Here is a 16331-nt window from a genome sequence, read left to right on the forward strand (position 1 = left end):
TGTCCCGAACAGATTGCAAGGCAGGGCACTCAAACACAAGGTGGCGCTCATCCCCAATAACCTGCTGGGCACAACGCATGCACAAACGCTGGGGCCGGGGAATCCTTGCCCAGCGGCCCGAGACATTGGGCAGACTATGACAACCCATCCTGAACTTCAACAGTATACGCAAGCAACGGGCACTCAAAGGCTGCTGTAAGAGCTGGCAAGGGTGGCGCACACAAGCTGGCCTAGCAAACCATCTGTGATATGTACACAAGGTGGCATTGCTGGACGGGCAGGTCCTAGGGCAAATGTCAATGTCATCCCAAACCTGCAGTGCTTGCGCATCTAGCAGCTGCATCACAGCATCAACTTCCACAGGAACAAGGGTGTCAAACCGAATAACAAACTCATACCCAATTCGGCGCAAGCCCCGCATGAAGGCCCAAGCCCAATTCTTAACATTACGGGTTATGGCATCCCAACAATCATCAAGGGCCACTTGCCTGTGAAAATGATTTGCAGGCAAGGCAGCCAAATTGTTCCAGAACTTGATAATGCGCCGCCACCACACACAATCAAGGGTCTGCTGATTCAACTCCTTAAGCAAGATGGCACCATGCACAGAGGTGGGGACGCCAGCAATGTCTCTCAGAATTTTCAGGTGAGAGGAGGCCAAGGCAGCCCGGCCCCGCCGGCTGTCGCCACCAGGAAGGCTGCGCAGGCCCCACACCTCACAACCGTAGGAGGCAGTCGGCGGCACACATGCATCATATAGGCGCAACAACAGGCCAGCTGACATGCTGCAATGCAACTTCCCATATTGCTGCTTGAGCTGTGCCCACACACCCCACATGTTCCTGTGAAGCTTGCCAAAGGTGAGATTAATGCCTTGGGCACCGTCAAAAAGGGCACCCAGGTACTCAAACTGCTGAACCCAATGTAAAGGCGCACCACCACAAAGCCATTGAAAAGGTCCTGGTCAGAAGAGTAATTTTGCCTGATTCGTATCTGGCATATTGGGTCCCCACGCCGTAAGGTTACGCCACGGTAGTAATGCAGGATTCCTAATTGGGCAACACGGCGTGTGAATTCCGGTTGTCGTTGAATGAAGTACACGGTTTGCCGTTCCTTTTCAACTGGATTTACCCCAAATCTGCTATTTAGCGCTTTAAGCAGGCAATCCTTTTTGTTTGGCCGACTCTGGCGAGGATCAACCCGTTCGATTTTCACCAGGAACTTTTCGCTTCAAGTGTACTTCAGTCGGTCACTCACCGAGATGATCACTCCTTTGTACTAATAGCCAGCCCATACGTTGCATCTGCATATCACAGCACGTCGACTTAGATACAACCGTACAAGACGACACTCGGACGCCCCTAGCCTGCTACGCTGAGCAGCATCCCCAAGTCGGGGCCCTTTCGCACAGAGCTGATCTGCTCGCGACACTGGTGTAGCCCTCGTCCTTCTGGAGAGGTGCGTGGTTGTTTTATAACTTCTGCTTACAGTTTAATCGTGATAATCGCTTCATTTAAACAAGATTTTCGTTCCGGTTCTTTCTCATCGTTCCGGGCGTGTTATCCCTCGTGCCCGTTCCCTCGTGGGTACGTAATACTTGACTGTGTCGTGTGTCAATTGACAGGTGATAAGACTTTACAGTGTCACTTCAGCGGTTTAAGCATCAAGCCACGAGATATAATCCAGGTGAGCAAGGGAAGTGTCGGAACTGGATCCATAGTGGCATCAGTGGGTGTTCTAGACGACTTTGGGCAAAAGACCGAGTTTTTGTGCACGCGTTTGGCCTCAGTACCGTTTTAAAAACTTTTAACATGTCTTTTCTCAGGAATTGACGAGAGACGGCTCTGCGATATGTAGGGAGCATCCTAGCTTTATATACTCAGACGTGGCAGTATGGAAGGCGGGATACAACGATCCGATCAGGCCTCGAGCAAGCAAGATGACCAGCAGGTACAAAACAGTGTCCGATTTGGGAGTGGCAAAGGGGCCGACCAAGGCGTACAGACGACCCCTGAAAATTCGGCTCTGTGTGCAGGCCCTCTCACCAGGGAAGAGGTCTAAAGCAGCCTCTCTGCCGAGTGCGCTCACACAGTCGCTGGGCAGCTCAATGAACATGCGATCCCCCTCCATGGAGGCAAGCACCCCCTTTCGCTTCCACTGTGCTTTTCACACAGTCTGCCTTGTATCGTGAGCCTTGAAGCACCCAAGGTTGAGCCCGCCAGCAGCCTGTGGGGCCATTTGGACGTCTGCTTTGTCAGGCTTCCAAGGCATGCACTGGGGGAGGACCTTGCATGAAAATACGCATGCTGGTTGGTCTTTGAGATGCGATGAGATGCGTAGGGAACTGGGCTGCAGACTTTTGCAGGCCCCACAAATGTGGCTGCAGACGCCCCTGCGTGTATGCCCTATGGCTTTGGCTTTGATTTGCCGACCTGTAATAACAACAACAATATTGCGTTTGCTGGTGCAGGCATACACAGCGTTGTACAAGTCGGATGCGACAGCGCCAGAGAGCCCCTTCAGCCGCTCGTCAAGCATGACGGCCATGCAGACCTTCAGCAGCATCAGCAGCCAGGGCAGCCGCCGCCTCAGCCCACCCAACCACATGCACCCCTCGCGCACCCTCTCCTCATCCCTCAGCTCCCCCAACCTCAAGGTGCCCTTTCGAGCTTAAATTTAAATTGTGACTTTTGTTTTGGGCGTGACTTGCTGGTCGCCAGGGCACTTGCTTGACGAGCATCTTGCTTCTGAGCTAATTCTGAGAAGCAGCCTGACGTGCATCTGGTTTTTGTGAAGACGGCTCTCGCCCATGTGTGATGCCTGGTCCAGGGGTTGATGGCAGAATCACGGAGCATGAGCATTCCTCTGGACTCAGCACCGTTGGACACCGTGGCAGAGCAGGGCCCTTCGTCGTCCGCCCCAATAAAAAAGCGGTTCTTGCCAAGGCAGGGCGCCTCTTCTCTGCCTGACCGGTCAGTTCACGGTCACAATGGCCTGCCCCATGAAAATTCTGTTCTTGTCTTCCTCACCCGACACTTTATCATTGAAGGAGGACTCTGGGTGTGGCTATAAGAGATGGTGGCCGCGGTCGATTGGGGCTTGCTTGGATCTGGCGAGTCCAACAAGTGGTAGGATTGTGGCAGCCTTGAACTGCAGCTTGGCTGCAGGACGCACTTCTTGGCAGGAAAAGCGTTTAATAACAATAATGACCATCATAACAATAAGAGATGGTGAAGAAGAAGAGCTGAGTGGAATTGGGGTGCAGCGATGGGCGGGGACTGGAGGAGTCGTGGCAGCGGTACAACACGAGCGGCGCAGGCAAGCAGCAGCCGCCGCCAACGCCCAGGCTGCGCAGCCGCGAGCGCAGACGCGCCCAGGTATGCGCCAATCTCTTTTCACACGGGATTTTTGGTCTCTTGACGTGCCCAGCTCTGGCTGGAAGTCCTTGAGGGATGTGGTTCTGTGCCTCCTTGACTCTGCAGCAACTATGGGATCGTGATTGCTCATAGGGAGATCTTCGAGCAGGCGGCTGGCTGGCGAACTCTTGGACTTCTGTGCTTCCCTGGCTTGGACGATAATGTGGACTATAATGGGGGAAAGCAGAGCTGACAGCTGGCTGGCTTTCCATGCAGGTGGAGGAGCTGGACGACCTCCAGGCCGTGCTGCGATACAACATTGCGCTGCAGGTGTGAGGAAGCTCCTAGCTCCGCACCGTCAGTAAATCATGCAATCCTCTTGTTGCCCCCTTTACAACAAGTACTCACTCCCCAGTTCTGCAGAGGGCCTTCGAGCAGACCGTGTGCATCGGGTAAACTGTCCACAGATGGAAGGAGAGTGGTTGGCAGAGAGTGCTTTGATTTTGGAAACTTCCGCGTCTTCCACTGAGCAAACACGACTCTGTTGCTGAGATTGTGTGTTGATGTTGGTGGCCAGACGCGCGCGGTGCAGCTGGAGAGGAACGTGGCGCGCAAGGACCGCGAGATCGCAGCACTCACGGCCGAGCTGCGCGCGCTCGACGCGGCCCGGCCGGGCGGCAGCGACGGCGGCGCGGCCGATGCCGGGCCGGAGAAGTCCGGCGGGCACAGCAGCGAGGAGGGCAGCGGCGACGTGCAGCCGCAGCCGCACAGCCGTGATTTTGCGCGTCTGTGCCTGCAGAGCCAGGTCGCCCGCCTCGCCCAGCTGGCAGCCGCGCAGGACCTGCGCAACGCCGACCCCACCGGTGGGGGCCTCAAATCCCAACATGCACATCCACTAGCCTTTCCATCTTGCAGCAAGGGGGTGCTGGTGGGGTATACGGGCTACTACATTGAGCCCCCCTACTCAAAGGTCCTCCATTCTGTAGCAGTTTATTCACTTGAATGTGCCCACTCTATTTTCTGCCCAGTTTATTCACTCGAACGGCCTTTGTCTGAGCTCGTCAAGCCAAGTCGAGGCATGCATGGGGATGGCAAGCCTCGCGAGGCGGGCAAGCCAACCTGTTTGGAGCCTGCTATGTCTGCTTGCTTGCGCATGTGCAGCTGAAAGCATTGTTCTTCCGGAGTTGTGGGGCTTTGAAGGTCGGTACGAATGTTCAAGCGTGGGGTCAAATCAAGTGATTACATTCAATTTCTGGACTGAATTGATCGATTAATGCTGCAGGTGAGGGGCTGCCGGCGGAGGTGTTGGATGAGGTGAGGGAGGAGGTGGCGCGCGGCTGCGCGGTGGCGGAAGCTGTGCTGCAGCTGCCGCAGAGCCGCGCCGTGCTACCCTTCATCATGCTGGAGCTCTCCGCTGTGCTGCCCTCCCAGGCCGCCACCTGGCGCGCAGCCCTCAAGGTCCGTCCCCACGCTGCCATTTCTGTCCCTGGCAGGTTTCTGTGCAGGAGTCCAGTCATTACGTTCCTTTGCATTACATTAATAAAAGGAGCTGGGTGTTCATTTCCCTTCTTTTGCCCTGATGAAATTGTACAGATCATGGCAATATATTCAAGGGCTAACCCATCCACCCTTTGTCGCAAGAAAAAAGTGTGGGAGTGACAGGCGGGTAAACGGCTGAGGTGATCAAGGCGACTATAGTGTCCTTGCAGGAGGGCACCACTCCTTCTGGAATCCACACGAAGGAAATCGTGATTCTGGCACAGGCAGTACATGCAGGAAGCGCGAGAAAGGTGTCGGGCATCAGGACAGGTTCTTGAGGTGCAGGACTGAGCGGGGTGGTGTGGGGTACAGGTTGTGAGGCTGAGCGAGCGCCAGCGGGCGCAGATACTGGAGTGGCGGCGCAGCACATGCGCACGCGTTCAGGCGGTGCAGAAGGAACGCCAGCGCTGCGTGGCCCAGGTGCCCCCCGCTCCTGCTTTGTCACTCCTCTGATGCTCTCCTTTTCACCTTTCCTGAACCCCTGGTTGCTCTCATGCCGGCAACTGTCAGGGATTGACCCACAAAACATTTATGAACACTTCTGTTTAGAACAATTGCTGAGCTGCTGATCTGCTCTCACGCCTGCCACAGTCAGGGATTGATTTATTCAGAAGATTCTTGAACACTGGCTGTATTTTTGCAATGACCCTTGCTGAGCTCCTCGTCTGCTATCACGCCTGCAGTAGTTCAGAAACAATCGAAATGGAAGCTTCCTTACCATTGGATTCATATTCAGGATATTTGTGCTGACAGATGCCGGGCTGTGGGTGCAGATGCTGCAGCTGCTGGCGCCGGAGGGGTTGCTGCTGCAGAGCAGTGCGCCTCAGGTGTTCTGCGGGCGACTGATGGCAGAGGGCGCCCTGCCGCTCGCCAAGGTCAACCTGGACACCATGGAACACATCAAATCCCTCAAGGTGGGCTCCAGACCCTTGACTACAGCATTAAAGAAAAACTCTCCATTGTGCGCCGCATGCACCGAGAAATAGTTTGAGCCGAGTGAAGAGGTTAAGTGCTCTGTTCTCGGCTGCACCCCGTGCTTCTGTCATAAACAGGATGAGAGGGGGTTTAGAGCTTCTTTGTGACTGCAGGAGGGTGTGGAGGGGATGGCGGTGCAACATTGCTGACGCCTGTGCTCTGTGCGTGCGCAGGGGAACTTGAAGGAGGAGCAGCAGGTCTTCATGAAGGCTAACACCGTCCTGCTTACACAGCTCCTGTCGCCGGTGCAGGCGGCGCTGCTTATGCTGCAGTGCTGGCCCGCCCACTGCGACTGCTTCGGCTTCGCAAATTTCGTCGCATCTGAGGTGGGTCCCTGGCTTGTCATGGCTGCATTTTCATGGTTTGCCGGAGACTGCCCGTGTGCCAGCTGAATTTCTAATAGACCCAAGAAAGCAAGGTGGGTGGTTGCTTATCAAATCCCTCATTTTCCCTCCTCTTGGCAAATAGTACTCATTGACGCTGTCAAGAGATTTCACAGAAGGAATGATGCTATTCACAGAGCGGTGTGTGGTTCTGGCAGGCAGCACAGGCGAGTCCCAGCACATCTCTCGACTGCTGCAGCCAGCCGAGCGCATTCGCGCGCGCCGTCAGCGGCGCCAGCACTGATGAGATGGAAGAGTGACTAAACATGCATAACATGGGCGTCACAGGACCATTCAATCCGAGGGGCAGCTGCGTGCGCTCGTCTGAAGCTGCACCAAGGGTATTCATAGGAACACAAAGCATACAAGGCTGGCGGCGGGGGGCGCGTAGGGGAGGCTGCTGGGTTTCCAGAGCCGGTGGACGTGATGGGATATAGCTTTGGTGTCAAGGAAGCAGATTTGTGCATATGGGTGCGGTAGAAGAGAGGAAGGCCAGTTGGCTGCATCATGCGCTGTGTTCACAGCTGCATCGCGCTTGGATTAGGGCAAGCCAGGGGCACTGCAAAGTGGCCCCGTTATAGCGCATGCGCCCGTTTTACACCACTGTCTGGCACCGGTAAGCAGTTGGCTGCACAATAATTGCGGCGAGGTGTTTGTGCAGTGCGTTGCTCCAGGATTCATGACTCGCCTTGAGATGATTCTCCCTGGAGCTCTCCATCAATTGTGCAGTAAAGGAGAGAGGGTGACAGTCACCGCCTCTCAAGCCGTTGGTGTTTTCTTCCAAGACAGCCGCAGCATGTCATTAGTTCCCAAGTCCCAGGTTTCATCAATTCAGCTCTGGCTATTGCTGCTTTAGTTCACAGTATGGGTGTAGGTACTGTCGGGTTTATCAAGACTGGAGGCTTGCAAGCAGTTGCTGGTGGCATTACCTTTCGTCCTTTCCATGCATGGGTGCTCATGGCATTCCTTTTCCTTTCCATGTCTGTCTATAAAAGCTGTGAAAGAGGTGGTCTCCGGTGGGTGTTGCTGTGAGATTTTCTCCTTCCTACCTTTGTGTCCTAATTAGCTTCTTGTACATCCATAGACTCTGTCGCGTTCAGGTGTGGACTCAAGTTGCTTGAATCCTGGCAGTCATACGAGGATTTTGAAGTCTGGTACAGCACTTTCCTTGATTTCTCAGTGACTAGGTCATTAGGTTGGCAGACTTCATCGGATAGGCTTTGGCCTGGTACTACTGCCTGCTTGGGCATGCTTAGAGCAGCAGGTGCATGAGGGCAACGTGCACATGACAAGGCTCGTATCCTAGTCTCTGGGAAAAAATGTTGGGTTGGCAGGATGCACATGCATCTGGGGTGGCCACTTACTGCGAGAGGGCCCTTTGGGCCTTAGGCTTTTTCTTGCAACATATCACTCAGATCTGTGCATCACGAATGGAATGAGTATTTTCTCTAGGACTTCAACTGCACGATGCTGCTAGTGACATTTTCCTACTTTGCACCAGCGCAGAAGCAAAAGTATTGGCCCGGCCAAGGCGGTTTGTTGATGCACGCATGACTTGCGAGCAGGATTTTGGGGTCAGCAAAGGACAAGGAAATCAATGGGTTCTGTGCCTGTCTAAGTTCAAAAGGGCTGAAGGTGGAGTTGAGATGATGTACGTACAGTAAGTGCAAAAAGAGTGAGACTTGTCAAGGTGCATGTGGTGGGGCTTGACAGAGGGTGAAGTTCAATTTGGGCCCAGGTTCAGGGGTGCGGTGCGTGCACTGTGTTTGTGAATCTGCATGCGAGCATGCATGCCAGAGTTTATCATGATCCCAATCAATGTTTCCAATAGGAGCAGACAATCGCATTGATGACGTGTCTACATTTGTTTTACCGTGGAGCCTTAGACAGCTGCTTTCTTAAGGTTTGGCAAGTGCAAGAGTAGTACGACTGACTATTGCACAGCAGAACTTGGATTCAGTGTCGCAATTAGGCAAACAGTGATTCAGTACATACATTTACGTAGTAAGCTTTGTCCTTGTAGGTGGTGTTCAGGTGCAGCTCAATTACATGGATGGCTTGTGCATGGTTGCAGCAGCTGCAGCTGAAAGTCCGGTGTAAATTTTTTTTATGGCCTCGTGTACAGAATGAGCAGCAGGCCTTGATCACTGCAATGACCACATATGCACCGTAGCATTGCAACTGCTGTGCAGCATTCAGGGAAGACAGTCATCCAATGTCATTAAGTGTGCGCCCGCTGGCGCATGTCATCAAACGTTTGAGCCAGTTCCTGCATCGGTGCATCATCGATTGTTGCCTGATTGCAGCAACCTGCGCCTATTGCTACATGACTGCAGACTCTGCAGCAGCCCGCAAGCGCTGTTCAGCAACCTCACTAGTCACTGAAGAGGTTGTTCTTGCTGGACGGAATTACCCCTCATTAGTACATGGCCAGGGAACATGAGGCGCACCATCAGGGCACAGCGCCTGACCTCACACCAGAACCACTCTCTGACCAGCGGTGCTAGCTTCAACTTAAGAGAAAAGCAGACCCCGCTCTACAGACCCCAACGCAACAAGAGGCCAATCGCACAGCCCACGGCCTGAGCTGTCACATGCTCAACAGCCTCTGACCACCTCTGCCAGCCGCAAAGAGCCGCCGCCGCCAGCTCGGTGGCGGCCGAAGCAGGCCTCGCTGCATGGCCCACACACGAGCACCAGCCGGGCGCTGATGTGGCGGCTGAGCGGACGCCGATGCCTGTTCTGGCGGCCGGTGGGCCGAACCAAATCAGGACTTCGCGCCAGATCAGGCGCGGGAGGCCGCGCCAGAATAGGGGCGGCGGCAGATCAGGCGAGGTAGCGGTAGAGCTTGCGGTCATTGGGGTCGCGCTCGAGGAACTCGCGCTCGATGAGGGACTCAATGCGCTTCTTGATGACGGTGGGGTTGGGCAGGAAACGCGCGCTGAGCTGGCGCGTGACCTCGGCCACGATGCTGTTGTGGTCCAGCACTCGCCGCGCCTTCATTATGCGCACCACCGCCGCTTCTATCTGCGGCTTCCTGTCCTCCTCCACCTGCAGCCACAAGCAGCCACCAAAACTCACTCTCCTGACCACAAGTGTCATGTACCCATCACACCTTGCTACAGTGGGCCGGCGCGTGGCTAAACAGATGAGTCAGCTGCAGAGAGCACGCTAATTCCCATAGGAACCAGGAAAACAATTGCCACTTAGGTGGCGCTGCAGACTAGCGGTGCCCAAGAGGAATCTTTCACAAGTTCTCATGAGCTTTGTGCAAGGATAGCATTGCCCAAATAAGGCAAACCTGTGCCCGGGCAAATGCAGTTTCCTGAAGCAGATCCTCATCCCTTTTTCAATGTCTGCTGTGAGATGAATGAGGACCAAGCGGTGAATGAGCACAAAGCAGACAACAGTGATCTCACTTTACCATTTTTCTTGCAGTTCTGGCATCTGAGAATGTTCTAAGTGAAACCGCTGACGGGTTGTCTTGGAAGGTTTGACAGAATGAATCACCTTTTGGCGAGTCTCCTGCTTCTCGGGCTCGGTCTCCTTCTGCGCGCTGACGGTGCCGATCTTGACCTTGTAGAACTTGGAATGGAAGCCCGCGTTGTAATGGAACACATCCGCCTCCCCGATGTCCTTGCTCATGGGCTCCTTTCGCAGCACATTCTTGCCCTGCATCACAACAGCAGCACTGGTTCAGCAGCATAATGCTAATATATATATATTTATATATATATATATGTATATATGTTCAAACAGTATGCAATATACAGTTGGACAGCAGTCACCGCTCTGTCTACGACCTGCGAACGTCATTGGCAGGTCGTACAATTTGTCAAACTACGTTCACATGTCGTAGTTGCAGCAGGGACTGCTGTACCATGCAGAGCATGACAATGACGACAACAAGGGCACATGCATCCATGAGTGTACAGGGTGGATGCGATGGGGGAAAAAGTGAATAAGGCAACCAGGGGCGCACCTTGACGCAGGCGAGGGACTGCAGGGAGCGTTTGAGGTCGGCAGGTGGGATGCCGGAGGCGCCCAGGATGTCCCGGTAGCTGAGGCTGTCGGCCTCGTTGAAGAGCAGCAGAATCACCATCTGGTATGTGCTCACGTTCAACTCGTGCCGCTTCTCGCCAAAGCTCGCCTTCATGTCTGCGCATACAGAGAGACAATGCATATTGAGCCCAGAACAAAGTGATGTCTGCATCAAAGAAACGTGATGCATGTCAGCCCAGAACAAAATGATGTCTGCGCACATAGAAACACGATGCATGTCAGCCCAGAAGAGCTGGTGTCGCATGACGATGTGCTGATCAGGGGACAATTAGGAATCAGGGAATGGTGCCCAAGACATGCAGAGTATGGGGTGGAGTTGGAGCTAAAAGGAAGCCCAAAAAGATGATACAAGAGACAGGATTGGTCACCGGCATGGCCCATGTTGGTTTGCCAGGAGAGCTTGCGGCCGGAGTGGGAGGCGAGGTAGAAGGCCTTGAATTCCTCGCAGCAGCGCTCCAGCTCGCGGGGCAGGTTGCACTTGGCCGCCGTCTGCGTCGGCCATGACCCCGTCGTCAGCACCTGCGCGCACCACACATCCGCATTCACGTGCTGAGCGATGACAATTTGTTTGTCTTAGGCTGTATCTTGCAGGCATGCATGACAGCTATGCCAGCTGAACCCTGCCATCATGGTGTCTGCAAGGACCTGCCGTCATGCCAACCCATGACAATACATTTGTGCCCTCAATCCTGAGACAAAGAGAATGAATCCTGATGCCACTCCTCAGGTGATCGCTCAGCATCAAATGAGCATGCATGTCATTCAGAGCATGATATGACAAGGTCATGCATGCACTGGGCTTGCAAGGAATACTGCCAGGGGATGGTGAGCCATGCATGACCATGGAAACCGCATGCAGAGTACATGCATGCATACTGCAGGGAACACTGCAAGAAAAATACCATGCCATGAAGTAGCAAGAAAAGTGCTCGCAATGAGCATGCATGCACATGGCATGCATGCACCACTCCATGAAGGTACTGCGCCAAAATGGAGGTTAGAATTTGCAGGCGCTGTGCACGTAGAAGGATCTTTTGTTGTAAGGCGGTACTACTGCGCCATGTGAAGGAAGCAAGAGCGCGCCTGCACGAAGAGGTCAATGTCGGCGTCGTCGGCTGAGGAGGATGCGGCTCGTCGGCTGGCTTTGTAGTCCTGCATCGTGTCGCGGCTGGTCTTGATGTCGGTGAACATGGACTCCAGCTTGCTCGTGAACTGGTACCCGCACTCCGTCTTCAGCTTCACCAGCAGGCTGCGCTCCGCCTCGTCCGACACCTGCGCCGACATGCCCCACATCAGGCCATGCTGCAAATTGCCCGCTGCATGCATGCTACTTTCTACCTTCATGCTGCTGTGCAATGCCTTCTAGCCTCATCTGACCTTGGGGCTCATCCCTCAAGGTCGAACAAGAACCCCTCTGCTGGCCACTCATGTGCCTGTCATGAAGGCGCCACAAATGGCACTAGGCTGCTTCACATGATGACAGAATACTGGGATTTAAGCTTTTTGCTGGTATCACATGTCAAGCAGGACCTGCGTTAGATTGGCCACCGGGGCTACTGTCCCACTGCTGCAGCCCAGCCATGACGCCTTGTGAGAGCTGATCTTAAGCAGAGCAGGGCCGCTCACCGCTCGGCCAGACAGCAGGCGCTTGGCCAGGTGCTGCTTGTAGTATTTCTCAAAAACATCCTTCTCCTGGAGGTATCTGAACAGCATCATCACCCGGTCCAATGTCGCGTCCACATCATCCTCATTGCTGCCCTTCAGCGCCTGTACGCACCATATCACCTCAGAGGAAGATTATTGAAAAAATAGCACACAATTCGACAATTATGGCTCCTTGCGCTGCCAATGAAGTTACGGTAAGACTCTCACGGGAACCCGTTCCGAGTAAGCATCCTCAGCACTCTATGCAGTGACAAGAGTTTGACCATTACATGTGCAGTCTGAAGATTTCAAGCAGCATGTGAGAGGCCTCGCTCAGAGAAGCACGAGATGCAGTGCAATTCTGGCCTGCATGGGAAGCAGATGGGCGCGGACCTTTCGTAATTGGTCATCCATGAAGAGGGAGATGTACTCGGGGGCGCGCGGCGACAGGTTGAGGAAGTGCTCGAATGCAGTGTTGAGCACGTTGTGGAACGACTTGTCGTTGTTGAAAGCAGCGCCGATAATCCTGCACATGCCACAGATTCCCTTTATCACTTTAATGCCCTCCCACCTTGCATGCTGCATTGCGGCATGCATGCACCTTCTTAGGCTTGCATGTTAAACACTCACAATGTACTCAATGCTGCCAAGGGCCTTGCAGGAATTCCCTCTGTCCGACAGTGCAGCATGCGGGCTTTTTAGGCTTGCATGTCAAACACATCACAAATCCACCTGCTGTATTGCCGCTGCCAAGAGACCATCTGCAGGAATCCATTAACATTGACGGAGGCATTTGAAATGAAACAGCAAATTGGATCATTCCCCATAGCAAGAAATATAAAGTGGTAATGAGGACTGTGTTGCCCCAAGCAACTGGAAGTATGACTAAATTACTGATATATGGGCATGCATGTTGCAGGCCTGAACACAGGGTTGATGCCAGCCATCAAGAGATAGACTTTGCATGCATGCAGCAATAAATCTCGTCTGCCCAAGCAAAGGAGACAGCCGCGCACCTGTCGTACTTGTCCTTCTCTTCGAGCAGCTTGTGGACGAAATCGACGGGGTCCTTGGTGCGCTCGGGGTCGGAGATGAGCTTGCGGCCGGTCTCCTTGACGTGGTCACCCAGAACGCCGCGCATGAGATCGAGGCCGCCCTCCACGCGCCTAAACAAGTTGTAAATTGCATTTACAGAGTGCAATGTGACTTGTATGAACGTGTCTGAATGAGATGTCAGGGCCAATAAGGGGATTTTGAATACGAGCCATGCAGATCTGTGCGAGCATCTATCACTACACGACTAAGCAATGACTGAGCATGAGGTCCACGCGCCTAAACAGGCTGTACATGCGCCCCAGGTCCTCGTAGCGGTCCCCCACCAGCATGGGCACCAGCCCCGACTCCTCCATCTCCACCAGCGCCCGCATCTGCGCCCCAGCTAAATATATTATCTCCAATGTTGCATGAGTTATGAGCAGCTTTTGTTTGATGATGCGTGAAAAGGAATTTTTTCCGGCTGAGCTGTATTAGCTGCAGGTGATCCAGTTGCGCAGCGGAGACGGATACACGCAGACAGCGGGTATCGGCTTCCAGAGACACTATAAGGCGAACAAATGAGTTCCTCGCGAACGGTGCTCCTATGGCAAGCATACATTGAGGAGCAAGCGGATTCATTTGGACGCCTTTGCTCGTTGTGCTTTGGCACTTACAGACAGGGTAACCCATCATGGCAGCGCCGGGCGGCGGGGTCTGTCCTCAGCCTGACATTGACTGGCACAATGCATGGGCGGTGCAAGAATTGGGCAAACAGGAGATGAAAGGCAGGGCAGGCAAGCACCTGCTTCTTGACAAGCTCGTTCTCGACGACGCGGGTGACTTTGGGTTCTGAGGAGGGGTCCAGGTAGTTTGAGGTGCGCTCCGTCTCCTCTGCTAGCCGCCGCTCCGCCTTGCGCAGGTAGTCGCTGCACGTGCTGCTGGCCAGGTACTCCTGCGCCTCCATCTGTGCAGCCACAACAATTCCATTGAGGCTGCAACATCCAATTGGAAAGTTACGTGAATCTATAGCTGCACAGGCAAGTCCTCGCTTTCAATTCTGAAGCAATGTGCAGTAAACAAGACAGGCATGCAGGGAAAGGAAGCATGGCAGCTTGACATTTGAAAGCATCACATCTTTGTGGAGTGAAATGCTGAATACAAGTAAGAGCACCAACGGCCTCGTATCAATCACACCTGGTAGAACTCGGCTGCCTTCAAGAGGAAGTGCTGCTCAAAGTCCTCCGAGTATACATTGGCGCCTAGATCCATAAGCATCTGCAGCACAAAGCAAAATGAGCCCACATAAATTACCCAGGGCCTCCAGATACGCGTATTCGATTGCCTGCCGCTGGATGCCGGATTCAGGGTTGTCCAAATCCTCCATTTCTAGGCTCCATGCATACAACATGCCTAAAGAGCTGGGTTCCCATTTTTTCCTTCAAGTCCATTGCACCCAGTCGCAACTGATATCTTGTGAACGGCAGTGCCAACATTGGTGCTGTGGCCCATGAATGCTTCGACAGCCGACTGCTTATTGAAGGGCCAAAACAGCCCTCATGAGGCAAGACAGAGAGCAGCCGCAGCAGCACCAAGGAACCGCCAGAGCTTCTATCAAGGGAATCTTGCATGACAGGTCAGCGGGCAGCCCACGGCGGTGATGGAGCGGAGGAGGGTTCATATGTTCCAACGAATGGCTTGCAGCTGTGGAGATGTAAGGGCCAGAACCTTCTGCCCCTTGCCTCAATGATCCTTCATTGCAACTGCACAGCTCTCCTCGTCTGGCCTTTTGCTTGCTCCTTGATGACTCACGCATTTGGTGATTGTTTGGTTATCCCGCAGCACTGAAAAATGCTTGAAGGAGGGGAGCGCACGGTGGTGACAGCTCGGAGGAGAGCTCGATCGACGATGTCCCCGGTGCGCTCGCGATGGATGAGGTCGAGCAGCATGCCCAGCATCCTGTCGCGGATGCCGCGCCGCCGCACCACGCAGTCGCGCCACAACTCCAACCCCAGCTGCGTCACCGGCGCCTTGTTCTGGTGCTTCACGTAGATGCGGTCCATGTACTGCGCCGCACACACACAAAAAACAGTCATCACCAAACATCACATGAAAGAAGGTGCCAGCTGCATTTCAGTGACATGCATGTTGCAACCTCCTGACTGCCTGTCAATGACTGCGCATGATAGTATGTTTAAAGCAGTGATCATCCGCATGCATGGCTGGGTTGTGATCCTGCGCTGGGAATCATGGAAAGTGCACACGCGCAGTCAGCTCACTGCGGGTGCTTCCCTTTGCAGTGCAGGCTCTGTGGTCGTGCAGATCAGCCAGCTCTCACCATAAGGATGTCCCTGACCATCTGCATGCTCTTGTTGTGGTGCTCCCATCGGAGCTTGAGCTCCTTGAGGAAGCCCTCCCCTTGTGCTGCCTCCACCTTGGCAGCAATCTGCCTCAGGTGCGCCGTCTCCGTCTCTACAAGGCCATTGTACAGCCGGTCCCCAAACTTGTTGATGACCATGTTGTATGCATTCCTGCCATGGCGCAACACAGCCTCAGCACTTGGAGTTTCGCCTGTCTGTGATGCATGCAATCAGAAGTGGTTCTCTCATCACATCCGAGATGAACGGCTTCATCAACCAAGTGTGAGCAAAGCTCCCAACGGGGATTCTCGAGGTAGATTGTGCTCCAGAATCACCTGTAGAGCTCCTCAAAGCTAAGGCCGCTGGCATTGTGATTGTTGATCTCGTGAATGGCATCCTCAAGCACCTTCCAGGTTTTCTCTGCAGGCAGGGGGCACACATGTTGACAGGAACACAGGAACAGGAGCAAAAGGTGCGCACATTGTGTCTTGCTGACAGTGCCACAAGAGCTCTCACCTCCGTAGCTTGGATCCATTTTCACCGGGTGCTTGAAGGGTTCTATTTTGAACTGCACAGTCACACACACAAGCTTAAGAGATTGTTGCACTCAGGAGATAGTAGGTGAGAAGCGCTTTGTGATCAACGGCTCGCGGCAACTAACTTGGAACAAATAGGAATTGACGCTAGGCTGATTACAACAGCGATCGAAGATTCAGAAAGTCTTTCATCGTGAGCACAAAGCGACGAGGCTCTAAGCGAGGTTGCAAAGCTCGGCTATCAATGAGGCCAGCCATTTGTGAAGGCGTCTACTTACCCCTTTCTTCTTTCCAGATGACATCTTTCTAAGGTCAATGCGGGCGTCCCTTAGCACAGGTGCAATACTATTCTCTCATCAGCCAGTCCCAGCGTTGAGAACTTCGCTCAACTCGAGAAGCTGGGCAAGATGACATCTACAGCTACTGTACTTCTAGTCAGCTGAC

At 53.8% G+C, this 16331-nt stretch overlaps 2 protein-coding genes across 2 annotated transcripts; both read right to left on the bottom strand.

The window, feature by feature from the left end:
* Positions 1 to 1121: 1121 nt before the first annotated feature.
* Positions 1122 to 2632, bottom strand: COCSUDRAFT_34436 (hypothetical protein). The gene is made up of 5 exons (XM_005643458.1): positions 2471 to 2632; positions 2036 to 2134; positions 1826 to 1950; positions 1625 to 1686; positions 1122 to 1458 (listed from the first exon to the last, which is right to left on the bottom strand). The coding sequence occupies exons 1-3, from the start codon at positions 2605 to 2607 to the stop codon at positions 1920 to 1922; spliced, it is 267 nt and encodes an 88-aa protein (XP_005643515.1). The 5' UTR covers positions 2608 to 2632; the 3' UTR covers positions 1122 to 1458; positions 1625 to 1686; positions 1826 to 1919.
* A 5004-nt stretch (positions 2633 to 7636) lies between these two features.
* COCSUDRAFT_54829 (Cullin-domain-containing protein) lies at positions 7637 to 16189 on the bottom strand (the record flags this gene model as incomplete). The annotated part of the gene is made up of 16 exons (XM_005643459.1): positions 7637 to 9304; positions 9764 to 9925; positions 10236 to 10411; positions 10684 to 10834; positions 11405 to 11587; positions 11942 to 12082; positions 12353 to 12485; positions 12976 to 13125; positions 13292 to 13386; positions 13797 to 13958; positions 14189 to 14269; positions 14866 to 15057; positions 15330 to 15522; positions 15687 to 15771; positions 15868 to 15919; positions 16166 to 16189. The coding sequence occupies 16 exons, from the start codon at positions 16187 to 16189 to the stop codon at positions 9080 to 9082; spliced, it is 2205 nt and encodes a 734-aa protein (XP_005643516.1). The 3' UTR covers positions 7637 to 9079.
* Between the last annotated feature and the right edge of the window lie 142 nt (positions 16190 to 16331).

This window comes from Coccomyxa subellipsoidea, assembly GCF_000258705.1.
Source record: "Coccomyxa subellipsoidea C-169, whole genome shotgun sequence".
Lineage (NCBI taxonomy): Eukaryota > Viridiplantae > Chlorophyta > Trebouxiophyceae > Coccomyxaceae > Coccomyxa > Coccomyxa subellipsoidea.

Bases quoted from the DNA above. Each gene is read 5' to 3' on its own strand.
- COCSUDRAFT_34436 (XM_005643458.1), bottom strand. From the start codon at position 2,607: ATGTGGTTGGGTGGGCTGAGGCGGCGGCTGCCCTGGCTGCTGATGCTG. The intron at 2,135-2,470 runs CTGCACCAGCAA...GGGGGTGCTTGC, and splicing joins TTGTACAACGCTGTGTATGC to CTCCATGGAGGGGGATCGCA. The intron at 1,951-2,035 runs CTGCACACAGAG...ACTGTTTTGTAC, and splicing joins CTCTTCCCTGGTGAGAGGGC to CTGCTGGTCATCTTGCTTGC.